Genomic DNA, 18291 nt, shown 5'->3' on the forward strand with positions numbered 1-18291 from the left:
GCTTGAGCCACTGCACCCGGCACACAAATGTTCTTAAAAGACAGGATCGTGCACGGTGGCTCACGCCTGTAATCCTAGCACTGTGTGAGGCTGAGGCAGGCGGATCACTTGAGGTCAGGAGTTCAAGACCGGCCTGGCTAACTTGGTGAAACCCCGTTTCTACTAAAAATACAAAAAATTATCCGGGCGTGGTGGTGCATGCCTGTAACCCCAGCTACTCAGGAGGCTGAGGCAGGAGAATCGCTTGAACCTGGGAGGCGGAGGTTACAGTGAGCCGAGATCGTGCCATTCCACTCCAGCTTGGACAACAAGAGCAAAACTCCGTTTATTTAAAAAAAAAAAAAAAAAGGCAGTATGCAGTGTGGCTGGGTATGTCTGGTCCAGGGCCAAAGGTGGATTTTCTTGATGTCTAAGAGAGTTGCAGTGAGCATGCGTTGCAAGAACCTTAGCCAACTTGGCACAAAGGAGGCAAACGGGTAGTGTGGACATCTCCCTTCCTGGGGCAGGGTTCTGGGTACACAGCTTGTGCCAACTGAGAGATGCCCCTGTTCTCTGTGTAATTCTGGGGAGAGTGTTGCAGCTGACATGGGCATTTTTCTGCACATTAAATGTTCATATATTGATCCTTGGCCAAAAGGATTTTTTTTTTTTTTTTTGAGACGGAGTCTCACTCTGTCACCCAGGCTGGAGTGCAGTGGCGCGATCTCGGCTTACTGCAAGCTCCGCCTCCCGGGTTCACGCCATTCTCCTGCCTCAGCCTCTCCGAGTAGCTGGGACTACAGGCGCCCGCCACCACGCCCGGCTAATTTTTTTTGTATTTTTAGTAGAGACGGGGTTTCACCGTGGTCTCGATCTCCTGACCTTGTGATCCGCCCGCCTCGGCCTCCCAAAGTGCTGGGATTACAAGCGTGAGCCACCGTGCCCGGCCGAAAAACATAATTTCTGTATCAGCACCATGCGCTAACCGATTGCGCCACTGGAGCTCCACTGGAAAAATATAATTTCGAAATACTTCATGGAGACAGGGAGTAGGGGAAGGAAGGTTGGTTTCCTCAGTGGGTGCTGAGTTCAGGATACACCTTCACACAGAATGGATATGTTGAATCTTAGATCTGTTAGACACTTGCTCTTTTAAAATAAGAGATACAAACAGGCAAGGAAGGCTACTTTCCAGTTCCCTCTGGGGGCTGATGGGAGAGTGGTTATTAGTTCAGACATCTTAGCTTGGCCTCAGTGGATCTGAGTCTGAAGGAAGATAGATGAAGAAGTGTGAAGTCAAACGCCCCATGGCTTTTGGAAGGCTCTTCCTTTCCCTTGAGTGGAGTGAAAACAGACTGGGACACCCTGGTAATGATCAGCTCTTGCTGTTCATAGCTTGTTTCCCTCTCTCTTTTTCCCTTGAAGCTGATGAGCTGGAAGTGAGGAGAGGGTAAGATAGGAGTTGGTCTGTGAATGAATGAAAGTAGGAAAAGGGGCTGGGCGCGGTGGCTCACGCTTGTAATCTCAGCACTTTGGGAGGCCGAGGCGGGCCGATCACGAGGTCAGGAGATCGAGACCATCCTGGCTAACACGGTGAAACCCCTTCTCTACTAAAAATACAAAAAATTAGCTGGGCGTGGTGGCGGGTGCCTGTGGTCCCAGCTGCTTGGGAGGCTGAGGCAGGAGAATGGCGCAAAACCCGGGAGGCAGAGCTTGCAGTGAACCGAGATCGCGGCCACTGCACCCCAGCCTGGGTTACAGAGCGAGACTCCATATCAAAAAAAAAAAAAAAAGAAAGTGGGAAAAGGAAAAGAAAGTTTTTTTTTTTTTTTTTTTTGAGACGGAGTCTCGCTCTGTCGCCCAGGCTGGAGTGCAGTGGCGCCATCTCGGCTCACTGCAAGCTCCGCCTCCTGGGTTCACGCCATTCTCCTGCCTCAGCCTCTCCGAGTAGCTGGGACTACAGGCGCCCGCCACCACGCCCGGCTAATTTTTTGTATTTTTAGTAGAGACGGGGTTTCACCGTGGTCTCGATCTCCTGACCTTGTGATCCTCCCGCCTCGGCCTCCCAAAGTGCTGGGATTACAAGCGTGAGCCACCACGCCCGGCCGGAAAAGAAAGTTTGTTTCTCCTTCCATCTCTCCCTGGAACCATAGCCCTCGGCTGGATACAGTATCACTAAGCCATGCTTTTATTTATTTATTTTAAATTTTTTTATTTTTTGAGACAGAGTCTCCCTCTGTCGCTGGAGTATAGTGGTGCAATCTCGGCTCACTGCAACCTCCGCCTCCTAGGTTTAAGCAATTCTCCTGCCTCGCCTCCCGAGTAGCTGGGATTACAGGCATGTGCCACCACACCTGGCTAATTTTTATATTTTTAGTAGAAACGAGGTTTCACTATGTTGGCCAAGCTGGTCTCGAACTCCTGACCTCAGGTGATCTGCCCGCCTTGGCCTCCCAAAGTGCTGGGGTTACAGGCAGGAGCCACCGCGCCCGGCCCTGCCATGCTTTTAAAATGCCTGTTAGTCTTACTTGGAAATCCCTGCTCTCCCACTGCAAAAGATTTCCTGCGGCTTTTCTGTGTACCTCGGGTTGCAGTTTGAACAGGGAATACTGGAATGCAGAGAGAGGTGTTTGAGGGCCTGGGAGGGCTGGAGAAGGTTTGGGGAGGATTGTTTGGTCACCCAAGTTGGCATGAAAAGGTCAGCAAGGGCTGTCACCCTCATGGTTTCAGAAAGCCAGTTTGTCAGAATTGAGTGGATCTGTCTCCTAGGGTCTCACAAAGACTAATGTATAAAAACCCCAACGCCAATCTATGAAGTTATACTAAAATGCAAAATTACTACCGAAACCGGGCATTCCCATTTGATGATCAGGGCATTCTTTTCTTGTGGATTCTTCTACATGAGAAACCAAATTATAATCAGAATGCCACTGTGTAGCAAAGAATGTCCACTTGGCTGAGTGATCAGATTCTTGGGTCCATTGATGAGCACATCTCGGAGAGGCCGAACTAGGAGAGGCTTTCTTAGAGGAGATGGATTCAGAAAAGGTGCTTAGCTGGAGAAGTTTAATGGCTGGTGTCATCAGACCAGTCCAGCCTGGCACTGCTGCCCCCATTCCAGGGATGGCTCTGCCAGAGATGCCACATGCGGGGGCTGGGGCTCCGCGGCCCACCACGGCACGGGAGAATTTCTGCCGACGAGAGATTATACCCATCATTTCCCTTTCTTATTCTAAGGTGGTTTTCTTGAAGCTGCTAACAGGGCAGTTACTTCAGTGTAGGCCTTTCCGTTGTAATCTTAATCTGGTGCTTCCTTCTAAGTGTCTTTCGTTGGGTTTGGGGGGATTACTGACAGTCTTTTGGGTTATTTCTGTACATGATGGCTCTTACTCTTTATATTTCAACTTTGCCTCATTTTTTGCTCAGGGGTAACCTTAATTTCAGTTATGGAGTTTGTTAGCCGCACATATTCTACAAACATGGCAGTGGGGCAGCCAGCAGAAGTGGACATAGCTCCTAAATTCAGAGGGTACAGAATGAACCAGGCGGTCTCAGGATTAGAGCTAGGCTGTTCCCCAGTGACATGAGAGCTGCGGTCATTTTCTCTGATAAATAATTGAACCATGCTTTCTAAGGGGTTCCCATTACAATGAGCAGGAGTGCAGAGCCTGGGAGGTTTGATTACAGCGAGAGGAAGGGTGCAGGAGGCAGATACAGTGCCTGGCCAAAGCACCCTGCTCTGTGCCCCGGGAGGTAGAGGCTGGGGTAGGGGTGGGAGGTGCCCGGGAACGCTCTGATGCCAGAGTGATGGGTTGCGGCACCTCCACTGATCAGCGCTGGTCCCTGTCAGTGCCCTGCTGAAAAGAATCCCAAGAAGCCCGTAGCAGCGTTGCTTTAATTAAATTCCCTATTTGTTTTTTGGGACGTTTGTCTGAGTGAAATTTGAGGGTTGGTGCGTTAAGGTATTTCTGACTCACTGGGGCTTGGAGGTAGCTGTGGAGTCAAGAACTCTGCCATTCGTCCTTGTGGGGAGGGGGGCAGGTGTTTCTTCATCTTCATTAATCTTTTTTTCTCTTCTTTCCATGTCCTTGCCTGGGAGCAGTTATTACAGTAAGTATTGTCAAGGGGGTTGGAACCGTAGATGATGTATGAGAACAGGAGAGAGGAAAATGGAACTGCACGGGTGGTCTTGGGTGCTCTTTCCCTTGGCTGATGTTTGGAGTTGCTGAGGCTGAGTCCTGTCAATGGACTGACAAGGAACCTGTTAACTGGCACGATGACCTCCTGCTTTAAGCTGCATTGGCCTGTGGCTCCATCAAGGGCATCCTGGCTGTGGGTCTGACATGTACATGGTGGCTCGAGGCCCTGCATCCCCAGGTCACACCTTTTCAAGGTTGTAGAGAGATCTCCATTCAGCTGACCTGACCGACATCCCTTCCCCATCTGTGCATCTGTTGACCCCACTGAGCACTGATCCTTGGCAAAATCGTGAAGTCAACGGGGTTTCTCTTCCACAGCCATCCCCTCTGTCATTGCCCACCCGCCAACCATTCAGCACACTCATCTGAGTGCCTTGTCCCTGCTGGTGAACACTGGCTGTCTCAGGGAAACTGGTTCCTGCTGAGGAGTTAATGGGTTAATGTGTTCCTCCTTTGAGAAGTTCCAATTTTTAAGAAGCAGGAAGGGAGGGAGGGAGGCAATAATTAGCTTGAAGGGTTGAGTTACTGAGAAGAAAACTTAAGGTGTCAGCCACAGGCTAGTTGGAGGGAAAGGGGCCGTGGTGAGTATCTTTGATGGGTTAGGAAGTCTGTGCTCTTTCCACACTGCTTACTACCCATCAGCACTCTGCACGTTAAAGTGTGCTGGAGTGGCTGAATGCGTGGATTCTGAAGTCAGACAAAACTGTTTTGAGGCCCAACGCTGTCATCATCTCTATGACTTTTTTTTTTTTTGAAACGGAGTCTTGCTGTTGTTTCCTAGGCTGGAGTGCAGTGGTGCGATCTCGGCTCCCTGCAACCTCTGCCTCCTGGGTTCAGGCGATTCTCCTGCCTCAGCCTCCCGAGTAGCTGGGGTTACAGGCACCCGCCACCATGCCTGGATAATTTTTGTATTTTTAGTAGAGACGGGTTTCACCATTGTTGGCTGGACTGGTCTCGATCCTGTGACCTCAAGCGATCCGCCCGCCTCGGCCTCCCAAAGTACTGAGATTACAGGCTTGAGCCACCCTGCCTGGCCCGATCTCTGTGACTTTGGTTAAGTCACCTAACCTCTTTGAACTTCACTTTCGTCATCTGTAAAATGAGGGTGATTCTACGGAGCTCTCAGGCTGGGGTGAGGATTGAATGGGATAATACGTGCCTAGTGTGTCGTGGGCTCCCAGTCAAGTTAGCTGTTATTACAAGGCAGAGGCTGGAATCTCCTAGCTGCCCATGATCCAGTAATGCCCATCTCCAGTAATGGGAGATGGTTACTCTCAACAGTGAACCTAGTGACTTTCATGTATTTTTTTTTCCTTCCAGAATGAGTACATGAAAGAAGACTTTCTGATTAAAATTGAAACCTGGCACAAACCAGATCTTGGCACGCAGGAGAATGTGAGTAGTAGTTCCCAAAAGCCCCGGGGGTGAGGTCTTGAGTCTCTGCCTTGTAGCTTCTCCAGCGCTACCATGGGGTCCTCTCTGTGGTCCTCTTTTGCCTGGCCAGGAAGGCAGTGGCCTCTGCCTAGACCTGTCTTACCTGCATGGGATTGCTGTGACTCTGAGTTGCAAAATGTGATCTCCGGAACTTTTTATGGGGTCTTCTCGTACTGCTTGGATTGGTGCAGTTCCTGGCACATGGGAGCTGTATCTTTAAAAGACCAAAATTACAGTTTTCTATAGAGCACAATTTGCAGTAACTCCCAAAATATAAAATACACCTATGCTTTAGCATTTCCATGCCCAAGAATTTAGATGAGACAGTTATTTTCACATGTGTGAAATAACATATATACAAGGAGACTCATTGCAGTCTTCTTTGTGTAGCCAAAGATCAAAAACAATGTAAGACCATCCTGGGCAACATAACAAGACTCTGTCTCTCCCAAAAATAAAAAAAAGAATTAGCTGGGCATGGTGGTATGTGCCTGTGGTCCCAGCTACTCCAGAGGCCAAGGGTGGAGGATCATTTGAGGCTGGGAAGTCAAGGCTGCAGTGAGCTGTGACTGCACCACCGCATTCCAGCCTGGGCAACAGAGTGACACCCTGTCTCCAAAAACAAAAAACAACATAAGAGCCCGTTAGACCGGGCGCGGTGGCTCATGCCTGTAATCCCAGCACTTTGGGAGGCCGAGGCAGGTGGATCACGGGGTCAGGAGATCGAGACCATCCTGGTTAACACGGTGAAACCCTGTCCCTACTAAAAATACAAAACATTAGCCAGGCTTCGTGGCGGGCACCTGTAGTCCCAGCTACTCAGGAGGCTGAGGCAGGAGAAGGGCGTGAACCCGGGAGTCGAAGCTTGCAGTGAGCCGAGATCGTGCCATTGTACTCGAACCTGGGTGACAGAGTGAGACACTGTCTCAAAAAAAAAAAAAAAAAAGAAAAGAAAAGGCCTGTTAGTAGGACAACATTAAATGAATTGTGGTGCAGCCAAATAGTGACATCCTTGCAGCCATGGAAAAACCAATAGGGAGCAGTCTTCAAGTTTACTGTTCAGTTAAGAATGGAAGTTATGAAACAATGTGTGTGCATGCCGCCCTTCATATTAGAAGAAGAATCCATGCACATGGATGTTTGTATGTAGGATCTCTTAGAGGTGGCTGTTACTAGACTGGGGACGAGGGACAAGCAAGAAGAGGAGTTACTCTAGTTGCTCTATTGTATCCTGTTGTAATTTTGAATTTGTGTCATAATTTTGTGTTATGTGCATGTACAGCCTGATCAAAATAATCAGCATGTTGCTAAACAGGCACCATCTCTAGAAGGGTTTACAGTCTTTACAGCCGGGAACATATGGAAACGGTGTGGGCACCGTAAACACACGGAAGGCATTTTGACCTGCAGAAGTGACGTTTAGCCTGAACAGTCAGAGCATTCATTCTCAGTCATGTCTACTTAAAATCCAGCTGGGGCTGGGTGGGAGGCTTAGGCGGGCAGAACACTTGAAGTCAGGAGTTTGAGATTAGCCTGGCCAACATGGTGAAACCTCGTTCCTACTAAAAATACAAAAATTAGCTGGGAGTGGTGGCACACGCCTATAATCCCAGCTACTCGGGAGGCTGAGGTAGGAGAATTGCTTGAACCCGGGAGGCAGAGGTTGCAGTGAGCCAAGATCACGCCACTGCACTCCAGCCTGGGCGTCACAGCAAGACTCCATCTCAGACAAACAAACAATCCAGCTGGGTGCAGTGTTGTGCACCTATAGTCCCAGCTCCTCAGGAGGCTGAGGCAGGAGGATCACTCGGGCCCAGGCAGGAGGCTGAGGCAGGAGGATCACTCGGGCCCAGGAGTTCATGCTGGAGTGTGCTGTGATCACTCCTGTGAATAGCCATTGCCTGAGAAACATGGTGAGACCCCGTCCGTTAAAAAAAAAGTCCATTCTCCCATTTCTTTGGATAATTTTGTATGTAATTGTATAATTACTTACCATTAGGAATCTTACATCTGTAGCTATGGGAATGGCAGGTCCTAGGTGTCCATTCTGGCTAAAGGATATTTTATAGCTGACAAAAACTGCATAGTGGTTACCCACTTGTTCCCACAGGTGCATAAGCTGGAGCCTGAGACGTGGAAACATGTGGAAGCCATATATATAGACATTGCAGATCGAAGCCAAGTGCTTAGCAAGGTAGGATCTGTTTAAAGATGCGGGTGGACTTCGAGATGCAGAAATGACTTCTCAATGTTAAAGAAACCAGGAAACCATACCCAACTTGGCACAAAAGGAAATTCTGATGTGTATTGCTTGTTTTATTTTTAAACGTGAGTATTAGGAGTTTTCTTGTCTTGAGTTGGGGATGCCATCAGAAAATTAGTGACCCAAATTTGTGTGCCCTGTTTGGCCTCTGAAAATTATTACTGGACTAAGTAGGTGCTGTAGCTAGAGTATTTTGCCCTGCTAAAATGATGCTTAGCCTGAAAAATCAGAGCACCAGTTCTCAAATTTATTTTTCCAACTCAGTAATTAAAAAAACGTTTATTTCCTGCCTACTGTGTTGTGGAATACTGTCAGGATCTCTGGGTTCCAGGTAAGGGATGCAGAATGTATGAATAGACAGGTCCCCTGCCCTCAAGAAGTTGGTGGTGCCTTTTCACAGTAACACACACTGGAGCAGACCCCTGGAAAAGGATAGTCCACTGCTGGACCATGACCTTGGTCAGAAGAGGGACGAGGTCTCGCTTGCTCACTGTTTTGCACCCAGAAGTATTTGCTCAGGGAATGAGGGAGTTAGATTCCTCCTCATTCATTACCATTCTTACTAGGCAGAGGCCTCATTGGGATTAAAAGACAGGAATTTAACTGTCTGCCCGCTGATAGGGAATGCATGTTTGCTCTTTGTATCCCAGGGGTGTGATACCTCTTTCCTGTGGTCACTCTGCACTTAAGATATTTTGGGGCCGGGCACGGTGGCTCACGCCTGTAGTTCCAACACTTTGGGAGGCCAAAGTGACCGATCATCTGAGGTCCCGAGTTCGAGACCATCCTGCCCAACATGGTGAAACCCCGTCTCTACTAAAATACAAAAATTAGCCAGGCATGGTGGCAGGTGCCTGTAATCCCAGCTACTTGGGAGGCTGAGGCAAGAGAACCACTTGAACCCAGGAGACAGAGGTTGCAGTGAGCAGAGATCGCACCACTGCACTCCAGCCTCGGCGACACAGCGAGACTCCATCTCACACACACAAAAAAAGATACTTTGATTTGTACATTTCCAAAAAGATATAAAAACCATCTTGTGCTTCCTTGCCTAATATCCCAACCCCCACCCTCAAAACGTTGGTGGATTTTTCAAAAAACTTTTTATGGAAGTTTAACATATACAGCAAAGTAAATATAAGTATGCACCTTGATGAATTTTCTCAAACTGGATACTAGCAAAAAGTATGATTCTTTGAGTATTTTGTCAACTCTCGTTGATCTGTGTGAGTGGAGGGAAGCAGTGATGGAGAATATTTATTTTTTAAAGCACACATAAATATAATCTCCTCAGAAGCTGCGCACATTAGCTCACGCCTGTGATCCCAGCACTTTGGGAGACTGAGGCAGGCAGATCACTTGAGGTCAGGAGTTTGAGACCAGCTTGGCCAACATGGTGAAACCCTGTCTGTACTAAAAATACAAAACGGGCCAGGCGCGGTGGCTCACGCCTGTAATCCCAACACTTTGGGAGGCCGAGGCGGGCAGATCACGAGGTCAAGAGATCGAGACCATCCTGGCCAACATGGTGAAACCCCGTCTCTACTAAAAATACAAAAAATTAGCCAGGCGTGGTGGCAGGTGCCTGTAATCCCAGCTACTTAGGAGACTGAGGCAGGAGAATCGCTTGAACCCAGGAGGCAAAGGTTGCAGTGAGCCGAGATCACGCCATTGCACCAGCCTGGGCAAAAAGAGTGAAACTCTGTCTAAAAAAAAAAAAAAAAATACAAAATTAGCTGGGCGTGGTGGCGCATGCCTATATAATTCCAGCTACTTGGGAGGCTGAGGCAGGAGGATCACTGGAACTCAGGAGGCGGAGGTTCCAGTGAGCTGAGATTGTGCCACTGCACTTCAGCCTGGGCGACAGAGCGAAACTCTATCTCAAAAAAAAAAAGAAAAAAAATCGGCCGGACATAGTGACTCCTGCCTGTAATCCCAACACTTCGGGAGGCTGAGGCATGTGGATCACCTGAGGTCAGGAGCTCGAGACCAGTCTGGCCAACATGGTGAAACCCCGTCTCTACTAAAAATATAAAAATTAGCCTGGTGTGGTGGCAGGCATCTGTAATCCCAGCTACTCAGGAGGCTGAGACAGGAGAATGGCTTGAACTCAGGAGGTGGAAGTTGCAGTGAGCTGAGATCGTGCCACTGCACTCCAGCCTGGCTGACAGCGAGATGCCGTCTCAAAAAATAAAAATAAAAAAATAAGGCCGGGTGTGGTGGCTCACGTCTGTAATCCCAGCACTTTGGGAGGCCAAGGTGGGTGGATCACGAGGTCAGGAGATCGAGACCATCCTGGCTAACACAGTGAAACCCCGTCTCTACTAAAAATACAAAAAAAATTAGCCGGCGTGGTGGCGGGCACCTGTCGTCCCAGCTACTTGGGAGGCTGAAGCAGGAGAACGGCTTGAACCCAGGAGACAGAGCTTGCAGTGAGCTGAGATCGCGCTACTGCACTCCAGCCTGGCCGATAGAGCGAGACTACGTCTCAAAAAAAAAAAAAAAAATTTCTCAGCTTTGGGTAATACTTTATGAGAGAGATAAATTTATTATCTTTGTTATTTTTGTTAAGTAGATGCTACAAGTTTGTATTTCCTGAGCCCACATTAGTCAATGTAGAGGGACAGCTGAAAATTAAACTTTTGTTGTGGTTAATTAACACAGGAAATTGACTGCATTATAAATCTGTGAAGTGAGACTCACCAGTAGTGGGTAGGTTCCATACATTGAACATTTCCAGTAATGATTTTGTTAAAACAAGCCAGAGGGAGATTACACTGGAAGATTTAAGGAATGACAGCCGGGTATTCTGAGCACTGGCTGTATTTTATTTTATTTTATTTTATTTTATTTTATTTTATTTTTTTATTTATTTATTTTTTTTTTTTGAGACGGAGTCTTTCTCTGTCCCCCAGGCTGGAGTGCACTGGCACGATCTCGGCTCACTGCAAGCTCCACCTCTCGGGTTCACGCCATTCTCCTGCCTCAGCCTCCTGAGTAGCTGGGATTACAGGCGCCCGCCACCACGCCCAGCTAATTTTTTGTATTTTTAGTAGAGACGGGGTTTCACCGTGTTAGCCAGGATGGTCTCGATCTCCTGACCTCGTGATCCGCCCGCCTCGGCCTCCCAAAGTGCTGGGATTACAGGCTTGAGCCACCGCGCCCGGCCTATTTTATTTTATTTTATTTTATTTTTTTATTTTTTTTTTTGAGACAGAGTCTCGCTCTTTCACCCAGGCTGGAGTGCAGTGGCGCGATCTCGGCTCACTGCAGGCTCCGCCCCCCGGGGTTCACGCCATTCTCCTGCCTCAGCCTCCCGAGTAACTGGGACTACAGGCGCCCACCACCTCGCCCGGCTAATTTTTTGTATTTTTAGTAGAGACGGGGTTTCACTGTGTTAGCCAGGATGGTCTCGATCTCCTGACCTCATGATCCGCCCGCCTCGGCCTCCCAAAGTGCTGGGATTACAGGCGTGAGCCACCGCGCCCGGCGCTGGCTGTATTTTAGAGTCACTTACAGAGATTTAAAAAAACGAAAAACAAATCTGTGCTGCCCTCACCTGCAGATATTCTCAGTCACTGGGTTTTAGTTGGAGTGACACAAAAATTTGTGTTTTAAAAAAGTCTTCCCTGGTGATTTGGATGCTCACCCCAGGTTGAAATTCTCTGTCTTCAACACCGTAAATGTGTGCCTGCTCAGACAGTCTGGTGATACTTTCACACTGGCAAAATGGAAAACAAACGCTGTTGGAGAAAATCACATAGAACTCTCCTCTGAGGCTACTGTAAACAGTTCCACATCTTGTTTATAACATTTTCCCATATTTGCTTTGCGCCATCAGCATCAAGATCTGGTATGAAGTGAATGCTAATGAAAAATCTGTCCTCCCCATGTCTCACTCCTTCTCCCACTCCCCTCCAACCCCAATTCCACAATTTCTCTCAGGATTACAAGGCAGAGGAAGACCCAGCAAAATTTAAATCTATCAAAACAGGCCGAGGACCCTTGGGCCCCAATTGGAAGGTACCATTCACACCTTCACTGCCAGGGGGCTGGGCAGCGTGTGGGTGGGCCGCTCCCTGCGGAGGAGGGGAATGGCTGGGGTGAGCTGGGGATGGCCTGAGGTCTGCCCGTTGTTACTCGCCTACCCGTGTATATGTTTCTAATGCAGCAAGAGCTTGTAAACCAGAAGGACTGCCCGTATATGTGTGCATACAAACTGGTGACTGTCAAGTTCAAGTGGTGGGGCCTGCAGAACAAAGTGGAGAACTTTATCCATAAGGTAAGTAGCTTGGCTGAGGCCTTCCCAGTGACTGCGTGTGTGTGCGGTGGGGGGTGTTTGGCCGAATGAAGAAGATGGCCCAGCCCATGTGACCTGCATGACAGGGTTGCCAACATGAGCATACCTCACAGTTTGGCGGCTTCCCAGCTGCCCACCTTCCCTTGCACGTAAGTGTCTTACAGTTTAATGCTGTCTTTCCAGGGGCACCACATGTGACAGGGAAGGAAACTGAGGCAAAAGAAGGCCACAGGAAGGGACTTGCTATGACTGACCTACAAATAAAACTCAGTCTTTCTTTTTTTGCAGCTAAAAGGCAAGAGGTACTGTGAGCCAGATTGGCCAGTGCCCTGAATTACTCTGCTGGGCAGATCTAAGGAGTTTTATAGCCTTTTAATCCTCCAACGTGTTTGAGCCTCACTTGGGCCATATTTCATAGCTGCTGGCCAGTTTTAATCTGGCATTAGACACCGGAGACAGGAAGAAATGTGGCAGTGGTTTGGGACCCTTGGCTTGCCTAGGAGTTCACGGGCTGCTGTCTTGCTAGTGCTTTGGGCAGAGGGCCTAGTGTGAGGTAGGCGTCCTTCTTTCTTGGGGGCTCCCTCCTACCTGTTAGACACGTGAAGGCAAAGGTCATTGACCCATGGCTGGTCCAGATAACCAGCCGGGCATTACTCCTCCTCCTGTACCCCCGTCCCCAGTCTAGTGTGGGCATTCGTGTGGAGGGCATGGAGAGAAGGGCTGTGGCAGCAGCCTTTGCCTTCTGCGTTCTAACGTGGTTCCCTCCTTTCTATAGCAAGAGAGGCGTCTGTTTACAAACTTCCACAGGCAGCTGTTCTGCTGGCTCGATAAGTGGGTTGACCTGACCATGGACGACATTCGAAGGATGGAAGAAGAGACAAAGAGACAGCTGGATGAAGTAAGTGGGGGCTCTGGGGGCTCTCAGTTAGATAAACACACGAAGATTAAGGAGACTGTTTTGCTGGGGCACTTCACCGAGAGCACCATCCTGTAGTTCTGGGAACGTGTCAGTGTCTGCTACAGGGAAGGTGTCCTGGGCAATATGTGGGCACTATACGGAAGAAAACAGCCTGTGCTCTTGAAGTGACAGTTGAGTTGAAGTTTGGCATATTCACAGAGACAAATATGGCAGTATGTGCCGAATGCCAAGTGGGTAATACAGCTGCTACAGCGATGCTTCAGAGCCTGGTGGGGAAGAGCGTGCGGGGCTGCAGAGCTGGAGGTGACCCTGGGAGGAGGCAGGCTGGGCTGACCTGTGAATACCATGCACGTTACCCACAGAGGACAGCCACAGCGCACGCAGGAGCTGACAGCTGGCGGCTGTCTGTGGTCGTTTTGAGCTATCAGAGTTGGGAGCTTTTGCTTTTCTTTTTTTGGCCTTGGCGTGGATCGCAGAAGGAGGGTTCCCTGTTCCTCAGGAGCCTAAAGACCCAGCACTTCTCATGCCTCATTTGGAGATGCTGATGCTTCCCTGAGAGGCCCACTCAGAGGAGATTGTCAGTAACGTTCAAGCACTCACTGTGTGCCATGCACCATTCTGAGGGCCTTTACATACACCGTCCTGCAGTCTTCACGATACCCCGTGAGGAGGTGCTGCTGCTCTCCCTACCCTCAGATGAGGAAGTGGAGGCTCTGAGAACTCAATGCTGCGGTGCCCTGGGTCACACTGTCTTGCAGGTGATGTGGTCAGAGTAAGAGCCCAGGACTCTCTGGCCCTGGAACCACAGCTCTTAATCACTCCCCTGTACTCCTCCTTCTAAATGCAATTTTGGGCCCTCCTGCTGTCTTGGAGCTAAAAATATAATAAGGCAGGAAGCCCCGTTTCATAAGAACTGCCATCACATCTTCCTCCTTGCCCCAGGTGGGGTTGGCATGGAGTTTGGGTATCCAGTAGAGGCATTGCTTTGCAACAGCCACCCAGCTCTCCTGCAGGGCCTCAGGCGAGAGCCAGGCTTGGGCGCCCATGCTGCCGTGCTGCACGGACGCTCCCTGCTTCACCATGCTGGTCTAGGGCGAAAACTGGGTCCAGAAGTTCTTCCTCTGGAACCCCGCAGCGAACTGTTTTTACCATCCAGAATGATACTTTTCCTGGGCTGACTCACTGGTAAGTGGTGCACTGAGTTGGTTCCTGTTGAAGGCAGATGTTTTGGTTATTCATTTAGCTACATTTAGCAGGGAAGTGGCAGGATTTCATTGGGGCACAATCCCTGATTCTTTTGCTAAGGATCTTTAGGAAGGGGTAGACCTCAGTGTCCAGGGGTCTGGTGATTCTGACTGTGTAAGAGAAGCCTGAGGCTTTTGGTCACCCTAGTCCTGAAAAAAGAAAGGGAAAATGTTAACAAATGAAGAAACGTAGAGACTTTCATTGGAGGTTTCGCCTGGAGCTTCAGCCATCCACTGGCTGACGAAGGCAAGCATGACGTGTGTTGGGGTTTGTGGAAGTGTTTGCTGTCCACCTTTCATTTCTTCGGGTAGAATTCAAATTCTTGGAGCTAGAAGAACTCTCCAGAGGATCTACTGGATCTACTTTCTTCAGATCCAAACTTTGAGAGCCCTCAGTGTTAGAGAGTTGTTTTTTAATCTCTCCCCCTTTTGAAAATCTTTCTCGGCTGGGCGTGGTGGCTCACACCTATAATCCCAGCACTTTGGGAGGCTAAGGTGGGCAGATCACGAGGTCAGGAGTCTGAGACCAACTTGGCCAACATGGTGAAACCCCGTCTCTGCTAAAAATACAAAAAATTAGCCTGGCGTGGTGGCAGGCGCCTGTAATCCCAGCTGCTCGGGAGGCTGAGGCAGGAGAATCGCTTGAACCTAGGAGGCGGAGGTTGCAGTGAGCAGAGATCACGCCATTGCACTCCAGCCTGGGCGACAGAGCAAGACTCCGTCTCGAGGGAAAAAAAAAAAAGAAAAGAAAATCTCTCCATTCCCTGGAGAATCATGGCCAAAAGCTTAGGTGATCACCATCCTCCAGGATAACTGCAAATAGAAGAAACTCTCTTTGGGATTAGAATTTTAAAACTTGTCTGCAGCGGGAGAGAAAGCAAGTCCACCTCATTGTGGTACATGTTGTGGCCTCTTTAGCAACTGTGCAGGACCTCTGTGTGCTGACTGTGCTTGGCGTGGCTTGCCTTTTTATTTTTTTGTCTATCTAAAAATAAATGTTTTATCAAAGTTATATTTTGTAGTTTTAAAACTCAGCATCCCAGGATTATGCGTCCCACCCCCTCAGAAGGAGCCCCTTGTAATTCTGATGGTTGTTTCTTTTGTTAATTACTTCCATACTTTCCAATAATCTATGCTGATGCTCTTAGTAGTTCCTGTTTTTTTTTAAGAGGTGAGGTTGTGTTCTGTCACCCAAGCTGGAGTGCTTGGCATCGTGCAGTGGCATGATCATAGCTCACTGCAGCCTCAAAAATCCTTTTAATTCTTTTTTTTTTTTTTTTTTTTTTTTTTTTTTTTTTTTTTGAGACAGGGTCTCAAAAAAAATGAGGCTTAAAGATTTGGGAAGCAAGGGATTGAGAGATTAGTTCTTTGCCCTGAAAAGAAAAAATTTCTGGAAATATGTGCCTGTAGGAAAACAGTTTCTTTCTGTCTCTCTCTCTTTCTCCCCAACTTGCCTTTTTTCTCCCTTTCCCAAGCTCTTGCTCTCTTAAGAGGCCCATAATCTGAAAAGTGGAAGGAGGTATTTTAAAGGTCATTTGGTCCAATTGTATGTTCAGTGCTGGAGTCCTCTCTGCAGCTTTCCTACCAGCCTATGCTTGATTACTGCCTGTAATGGGGAACTCACTGTCTCCCAAATATGGTAGTAATAAAAATATTTGTATTATTAATAGAAGCTAACATTTATTGAGGACTTCCTGTGTGCCTATCACGTATGCTAAGAGTTTCACATGTATTACATCACTCAGTTTTTCATGGCAACCGATAACACAGGTATTAGTTTCATTTTGTAGATAAAGAAACTGTGGCTCACAGAAGTTAAGGACATTTTATAATTCACTGAACAAGTACCTCTTGGGCCTTTGGCCATTAACTCTTTAGATAATGAGATTCAGAAAAGAGATTCACTTAAAAATTTTTAAGAAAACTTGTTTTTTTTTTTTTTTTTCTTTTGAAACGGAGTATCGGTCTGTCGCCCAGGCTGGAGTACAGTGATACAGTGATGTGATCTTGGCTCACTGCAGCCTCTGACTCCCCGATTCAAGCAATTCTCATGTCACAGCCTCCCGAGTAGCTGGGACTACAGGTGCCCGCCACCACGCCTGGCTAATTTTTGTATTTTTAGTAGAGACAGGGTTTCCCCATGTTGCCCGGGCTGGTCTGGAACTCCTGAGCTCAGATGACCCACCCGCCTCAGCCTCCTAAGGTGCTAGGATTACAGTTGTGAGCCACTGTGCCCACCCAAGAATCTAAATTTTTTTTTTTTTTTTTTTTTTTTGAGACGGAGTCTTGCTCTGTTGCCCAGGCTGGAGTGCAGTGGCGCGATCTTGGCTCACTGCAAGCTCCGCCTCCTGGGTTCACACCATTCTCCTACCTCAGCCTCTCCGAGTAGCTGGGACTACAGGCGCCCACCACCACGCCCGGCTAATTTTTTTGTATTTTTAGTAGAGACGGGGTTTCACCGTGGTCTCGATCTCCTGACCTCGTGATCCACCCCCCCTCGGCCTCCCAAAGTGCTGGGATTACAAGCGTGAGCCACCGCGCCTGGCCAAATTTTATTTTTTTTTGAGACAGAACCTTGCTGTGTCACCCAGGCTGGAGTGGAGTGGCGCCAGGCTGGAGTGCACTGGCACAATCTCGGCTCACAGCAACCTCCACCTCCCAGGTTCTAGCAATTCTCCTGCCTCAGCCTCCCAAGTAGCTGGGACTACAGGCACCAGCCACCACACGCCAATAATTTTCTATTTTTAGTAGAGAGGTGGTTTCACCATGTTGGCCAGACTAGTCTCGAACACCTGAGCTCAGGCAATCCACCTGCCTCAGCCTCCCAAAGTGCTAGGATTACAGGCATGAGCCACCACGCCCAGTCTCTAAAACTTTCATGGGAGCTGCAGAGGCTGCAGGATCCCTGTATGTGAAGGATGACACCGCCCTCATGGAGTCTCTCTTTTTTTTTTTTTTTTTTTTTTTTGAGATGGAGTCTTGCTTTGTTGCCCAGGCTGGAGTGCAGTGGCACAATCTCAGCTCACTGCAACCTCTGCCTCCCGGGTTCACACCATTCACCTGCCTCAGCCTCCTGAGTAGCTGGGATTACAGGTGTGCACCACCATGCCCAGCTAATTTTTGTATTTTTAGTAGAGATGGGATTTCACCATGTTGGCCAGGATGGTCTCGAACTCCTGACCTCAGGTGATCCGCCTCCCTCGGCCTCCCAAAGTGTTGGGATTACAGGTGTGAGCCACCGTGCCCAGCCACTCAGGGAGTCTTAATTCCCTCCAACCTGCTGGCAGTGATTGCAGACCATCTGGAACATCAGCCAACATCCCCAATTATGGAAGTAGCTTTGTTTTCTTTGTTTTCTTTTTTTTTTTTTTTTTTTTTTGAGACAGAGTCTCACTCTGTCGCCCAGGCTGGAGTGCAGTGGCGCAATCTTGGCTCACTGCAAGCTCTGCCTCCCGGGTTCACGCCATTCTCCTGCCTCAGCCTCTCCGAGTAGCTGGGACTACAGGCGCCCACCACCACGCCCGGCTAATTTTTTGTATTTTTTTTTTTTAGTAGAGACGGGGTTTCATCATGGTCGCGATCTCCTGACCTTGTGATCCACTGGCATCAGCCTCCCAAAGTGCTGGGATTACAAGCGTGAGCCATCGCGCCCGGCCTTTTCTTTTTTTTTTTTAAAGAGAGACAGTCTCGCTGTGTGGCCTAGGCTAGAGTGCAGTGCTGTGATCATAGCTCACTGCAGCCCTCAACTTCTGGGCTCAAGTGACCCTCCCACGTTAAGCTCCTAAGTAGCTAGGACTTCAGGTCCCACCACTATACTTGACTAATTTTTTTTAGAGATAAGATCTCAGTATGTTGCTCAGGCTGGTCTTGAATTACTGGTCTCAAGTGATCCTCCCACCTTGGTTTCCCAAAGTGCTGGGATTACCATCATGAGCCACTCACTATTCCTGGCC

General features: G+C 48.7%; 1 protein-coding gene across 1 annotated transcript in view; it reads left to right on the forward strand.

Annotated features, from left to right (window-relative positions):
* PITPNA (phosphatidylinositol transfer protein alpha) overlaps positions 1-18291 on the forward strand; it is a 49650-nt gene that overhangs the window by 18388 nt on the left and 12971 nt on the right. Inside the window, exons 5-10 of the mRNA XM_055256371.2 lie at positions 4082-4089; positions 5499-5573; positions 7723-7806; positions 11821-11898; positions 12047-12157; positions 12951-13073. Coding sequence (XP_055112346.1) covers positions 4082-4089; positions 5499-5573; positions 7723-7806; positions 11821-11898; positions 12047-12157; positions 12951-13073 — 479 coding nt within the window. The remainder of the gene's footprint in view (positions 1-4081; positions 4090-5498; positions 5574-7722; positions 7807-11820; positions 11899-12046; positions 12158-12950; positions 13074-18291) is intronic.

This window comes from Symphalangus syndactylus, chromosome 20 (genome assembly GCF_028878055.3).
Source record: "Symphalangus syndactylus isolate Jambi chromosome 20, NHGRI_mSymSyn1-v2.1_pri, whole genome shotgun sequence".
In the NCBI taxonomy this organism is placed as follows: domain Eukaryota; kingdom Metazoa; phylum Chordata; class Mammalia; order Primates; family Hylobatidae; genus Symphalangus; species Symphalangus syndactylus.